This window comes from Homarus americanus, unplaced genomic scaffold, assembly GCF_018991925.1.
Source record: "Homarus americanus isolate GMGI-L3 unplaced genomic scaffold, GMGI_Hamer_2.0 scaffold55693, whole genome shotgun sequence".
Taxonomy (NCBI): domain Eukaryota; kingdom Metazoa; phylum Arthropoda; class Malacostraca; order Decapoda; family Nephropidae; genus Homarus; species Homarus americanus.
In genome coordinates this window covers 119663-125602 of record NW_024720838.1, presented here as the reverse complement: position 1 = coordinate 125602, position 5940 = coordinate 119663, and the positions used below count along the sequence as shown (strand labels likewise).

General features: G+C 42.8%; 1 protein-coding gene across 2 annotated transcripts in view; it reads right to left on the bottom strand.

Annotated features, from left to right (window-relative positions):
* The window catches only part of LOC121861276, a 49660-nt gene that overhangs the window by 34501 nt on the left and 9219 nt on the right, over nucleotides 1-5940 (bottom strand). The window contains exons 5-10 of one of the 2 annotated variants that reach the window (XM_042358923.1): nucleotides 5553-5833; nucleotides 5185-5379; nucleotides 4726-4889; nucleotides 4234-4332; nucleotides 3739-3956; nucleotides 1409-3408 (exon numbers count right to left, since the gene is read on the bottom strand). In XM_042358923.1, the coding sequence (XP_042214857.1) occupies nucleotides 3252-3408; nucleotides 3739-3956; nucleotides 4234-4332; nucleotides 4726-4889; nucleotides 5185-5379; nucleotides 5553-5833 (1114 nt within the window). In that variant the 3' untranslated portion in view covers nucleotides 1409-3251. Of the gene's footprint in view, nucleotides 1-1408; nucleotides 3409-3738; nucleotides 3957-4233; nucleotides 4333-4725; nucleotides 4890-5184; nucleotides 5380-5552; nucleotides 5834-5940 lie in introns of those variants that run through there. The other variant, XM_042358922.1, reaches the window with a different exon arrangement.

Sequence of the window (5940 nt, the reverse complement as noted above, 5' to 3'; positions counted from 1 at the left end):
TGAAGTGTTTCTCTGTTTTGTCAGCCTATAGTTATTACATCATCACCTCACTATTCTATGGAAGTTTAAGAAAATACCCCATTAACTTATATAGCTCATGTTAAAATATCAATGGTCATCTAATTCTATTACTCTTTGAAATGTTGTAAGTCCGGCTTCCTATTTTATGTTAGCCTCAAAATTCATGTTAACTTACCTGTTTGCACCCAGAGGACAGTGAAATATAAATTATGTCTGTTACCCCGGAAAAATTGAACTTTCTTACAATTTAAATTCCGTAATAAAACTGTTTCCCCAATAAGTTTAAACCGGTAACTATGCTAGAAATCATAACATTTGCTGTGGTTTGTTTATACACATGGAACAGTTAATTATGGGGTAAGATTAAGACTAAGAATCGAAAGAAATCGGTTCAATACTCTATACCAATTGTCTCTACACTCACCCCCTCATGTCCACGTTACGGCTTGCTGCTATTTGTTCATAAACTGGGGTGACACTGCCAGAGTTTATTGTAGCATTTCCTTCAGAGTGCAACACATCTGCTTTACTGTACTTGACTTTACTTTATGACCTTCGCCACTGGTCGGCCTGTTAGCCGCTTGGACAGTCGGTCACTTTTCTAGTAAATACTGACTTCAGAATGTATCTGTACCTGCGCCAGTGTTGATCAAGTATGGTCTTGAAACAGCTCACACTTCGTGCCCTCACAACACTCTCTGGCAGATTGTTCCAAGAGTTAACAACTCTCACTCCAAAGAAGTTTGTCCTGACAGTTTTATGAACTTGTGGCTTCTTCAACCTAGAGCTGTGACCCCTCGTGTGGCGGGCATCCGCCAGTTTACAGACTTCTGGTAAGTCACTCCTTGCCCGCCTATAGTATAAGCTGGGCAACTACAGCTGTTCTAATTTCTGGGTACCTGAGATGCCGTGGTGCAGGTACCAGTCTGGTGGGCCTCCTTTGGACGTTTTCAATCAACTGACAGTCTTGAACATAACTCGGGGACCAGACGGGGTGACAGTACCCCAGACGGAAGCACCTCACTTCAGAAGAGAGTTATGATGGACGCACCATCTAGGTATGTGAACGACCTTCTTATGAGACCCACTAGTTTAGTTGCTTGACTTACCTTTTTTCACAATGGTCCGAGAACTTCAGTTCATTGTAAACACACACACACACACACACACACAGGTCCTTTTCACATTTGGTTTTCGTCAAGGCTGTTTCCTCGTCCTATTGGACATGTGATACGCCTCCTTAATGTTGTTTTGTTTCGTGTTTTAACTTCTGTATTATTAAATGTTTTGTAAAATTAAGAAATGCTGTCTAAGTTGTTATAGATGTCAAATTCTGTTGTTTTTTGTCATAATTCTACACCTCTAGGTTAGAACAGGTTAGTCATGCTCAGGTTTAAGTAAGATTTATTCAGCTTAGGTAAGATCTGTTTGGGTTACATAAGTTTTAGTATGTATTTAAAGGTAAGGTTTTGGTTTAAGGTGTGAAGGCGCTGAGTACGCTACGGTATATCATTATCTCACTTACCCTCAAATTCGTAAGCAATGTTGAATTTTGCCAACCTTGTTATGACAAACATCGTAACGTTAGAAATTCCATCTCAGAGATTACTTAGGAATGATTGCTGCAACATGTAAGTCATCCAAACAAAAGTTTCTTTGTTAACCTCAACCAAGAAGCTAAAATCTTTAACCAGAGAGATGTAAATCTTCTATTTTCTTAATTACTGAGGATTACTTTATATAACTAACCCAGAATACGAGCTTCAAGAACACCCTAGTTGTTGAAGCGTAATAATACATTGAAACATCAACAACATTGGATAGAAATATATACTGAAAATCCCTTTACTGTACTTATTAAATAACTCACAAAACAACAAATGAGGGAAGATATTGGTAGCTAATAGTGCAAACTTTCAATAGTGTAATCCTGATAACAAAGTGTCTATCTGACCAAGTGTCCTCTACTGATATGTACCGATATTCTTGATTGTAATCCAGTACTAAGACTAACACACAATGACCTCCAGTTCACCTTAGTAATATAAAGCAACATTTATACCATCACATCTTTGCACTTATCGTAAGCGAACAATAATTATATATTTAATAAAGATTTTTTCATAGGTATTATATAATTTTTTTTTAAGCTCAAGTAAAGCTGATCAATTATATTTATGGTTACGATCAAGAAAAAACATTAGATATTGTTGACCAATAATTCTAGCGATAAATATCTTAAGAAACCAGTGAAATTTTTTTAAATACAGTATATGAATAAACTCCAAAAGATGAGGATGAATAATGTTATTTTTCTACTTTTATTCTACATTTTCTATTCAGACTTTATCTTGTGTTTGAGTTTTAATGTCTAAAACACAAATTATGTGCGGGAGCTGACTCGTGCTCTGTGTATGATGTGAATCCCTGAAGATTATGGACGGGTTGACAGACAGATAAATATCTCGCTAATATATAAATTTACAGTCTTTCTGAGATACACATTAATACATTTTATCGTTCATCAGTCAACAACATCACGTTCATCATTCTGGAAAAAAAAACTCATTCCTCTTACGTGTAAATAAATTAATAAATATTATATATATATATTACCCGGACACTCTACTTTAAAATACTTCTTTGCTAAATTATAACAAAATAAACTCTATTTTAGCTCTTATTACAACACCACAACGCCACTCATGCAAAAATTAATCAATGTTAGATGCACGGAACTAGTTGGCGGTTCTACAGCTTGCTATACAAGTGTGTATAAGATATTAATTATTAGCATCCATGAAAATACTTGTGTTTCTAGTTAACGCCAGATAATTTTATTCACGCTTAGGAGAGGTCTCTGCTTCTTAAAGAGTTAATGGAGGGAAGAAATAGAGTTTATGGAGGGGTAAAAAAGCGGGCATTTATGGATATTTTAATAAATAGGGTAAATGTCAAGGACTGGGGAGAGGCGGAAGAGGTGAGGGGGGCAGGGATGAAGGAAGAAGAGGGATGGGGATAAGGGAAAGGTGTGGAAAAGGCTGATAAGGAGAGGTAGGAGAATCCGATGAGAGAGAGAGAGAGAGAGAGCTCAATAAGGCAACTATTGGACGGATGGGCTTGCACGCAGCAATTAGTTGGGAGCTGTTGTGGGCGGAATGGGCGGCAGTTTTGGCCCACGCACGACTCGGGAGGAAGCTGTGGGTGGGATAGGTAGGCAATCTAGCCCCTCACACAGCCTTGGGAGAGGACTGTAGCAGCAGGCAGTGGGTGGGCTTAGCGTTGGCAGTGAAGAGAGCGTCAAACAGCAAGTGGAGGCAGAAGAGGATGAGAACCATCACCAGAGGCAGCCAGTGGTACCATGACACCTCCTCCACCCACATCAACCTGCACACACACACACACACACACACCAGGTTAGTTCAGGTCACGGGGGAGGGAGGGTACAGGAAAGGTCAGGAGATACAAGATAAGTCAGGTTAGGTCAATAAACGAATACACACAGGTTAATAACACAACCAGAGGTGTAATAATACAGTACTAACGAGTGAGGCCTCTTGAAGGTAAAAGAAGGTCACTTATGGAATTATTTAAGCCTCAATATTAAAGAATAAAGTAAATGCAGAGCTAAATGATACTACAGTAATGACAATCGTCCGTGTGTGTGTGTTATAGATCTACAGAGGTGACAAACTTCTACAGGAGGGAGACAGTTACCACACAGACAGTAGGATCAACTCTTCCAGCAGGATAAGGACATGGTAGAAAAGTCCTTGAATTTTGGCAGCCACTCCACCCACGTCCACGAAGGTGAAGACGAAGACCAGACCCATCACGGCGCTGTACAGGACGTCATCCAGCCAGTGGCAAACACCCCGCTGGCGGTCGTGGGTGAAGAAGGCCCGGGAGCAGGTAGTCCGCGGGAAGCACATCAGCTGTGGTGAGAGGAGGAGCGTTTATGTGTGTTTTATAGTATGAGGAACGTTTCTGTTTTTATTTACAGGAGCATAAACGTTTTTTGTGTTTGTTTAAAGGCTCTAACAAGAAGGTTTTATAATCACCCTGAATGAGCTGATATAACCCTGAGTCACCTAATCTAACCTAACCTAACCTAACCTAACCTAACCTAACCTAACCTAACCCTATAGTGGTTATACCTCATCATAAACAAACATCAAGGTAAGACTATGGAGGCTGAACACGATGCCTCACCTGTAGAAGTATCCAGGTGGCCATAAAGACCCAGTGTATGGTGACAGCCACGAAGAAGGCGACGACGAAGCTGGAGGCGAAGAAGGAAAAACTCATCACCTGAAATACGAAAGAATCTCATTAACACTTCATCTACTCCTTCAGGTAAAGTATCAACGTTAATAGTCTCTGTGTCTGTCTGGGGGTTAATGGCTTCCAGGTATAAATATTTTGGTTTCCAGTGATTGTATCTTAATTGCACAGGTAAGGACTTTATATACAGGTGTTAAAGTGAATTAATTTTTGTAATAGTTGGGGAAAGAGGAGAGCAGTGACCTGGTGTGGGTGAATGAGTGACCTGGTATGGGTGAGTGACTGACCTGGTGTGGGTGAGTGACTGACCTGGTGTGGGCGAGTGACTGACCTGGTGTGGGTGAATGACTGAGCTAGTGTAGGTGAATGACTGACCTGGTGTGGGTGTATGAGTGACCTGGTCGTGGGTGAGTGACTAACCTGGGGGGCGATAGAACAGAAGTGAGCCAGGGTGAGAAGGAACAGGTCGAGGATGCTCAGGTTCCCCAGGCTGGGCTCCGTCAGGCGGGTGGCCCTGACGAAGGAGGCAACAGACCACGCCAGTGCCAGCAGTGACATCGTTACCGACACCATCTGCATCATTACTACCGGAGGAGGAGGAGGAGGTAGTAGAGGTAAGGCAGTGAACGAAGGAGAGAGAGAGAGAGAGAGAGAGACTATAATAACAAACAATATATAACCAATCATCAAATATATTTCTTTACACTAACTGAAAAACACAAATATACTTCCCTCCTCACTGAGACCCCCCCCCTCCTAATAGCATCTCCAGCAGCCATTACGGTGAGTGCTAGTTGGGTGCTGATTGGTAGATGAAGTATAGAGTGGATGGCGGTGGCAGAGGTGATGATCCCTCACTCCTTCCCAGCTGAGACTCACGTGTGTGGCTGAGGTGTCCCTGGAGAGCCTGGGCGGGTAGGGTGTGGGACATGATGTAGAGGTGGAGGATCAACAGCGGGGCGTCCTGGATTAACGCCAGTAGGAGCTCCACGTTGGCAGCGTCCCTCTCGGCATGTATCCAGAGCGCCACGTAGCCTCCCCGCGCGCACGCTCCTCCCGTCCTCACCGAACACGCTGCAACAGTACAGCTTGTCACATCACCAATAATATTCTTGAGACAACTTGTGTTATGGGATTCACAATGAGGAGAATGTTGACAATTTATCGGAGAGAGAGAGAGAGAGAGAGAGAGAGAGAGAGAGAGAGAGAGATATTTCACCTTTCTCCCATCTCTATAACACTCTTACCTGACACGGACCTCTTGTTGGTAGAAGCAGGACTTGGGTTCGCCCCGTCTCGGCTATGACTGAGCCGTGTGGAGGACCTGCTGCTGGCTCCTGGGGGGTCCTTGTAGGCTGTGGGGTCCTTGTGGGATGTGGAGTCCTTCTGTAGGTCAGGTCCTCCGTCGTGTAGGTCTTGGGACTGGTTAGGATCGACTAGGGCGGCTTCCATCACCTCGTCCACCAGGGCCTCCCGCAACACCGTCTCCGCCGTGCTCTTGGTGCCATAGTATACAATGTCCACCTGCCTGTAACAGTACGATCCCCTGTATACCTGTGTTGTCAATATACATACTGAATCCACTGTAAAATTGTATTACTATTTTCCTATTTATCTCTATCCTGCAGGAGACTC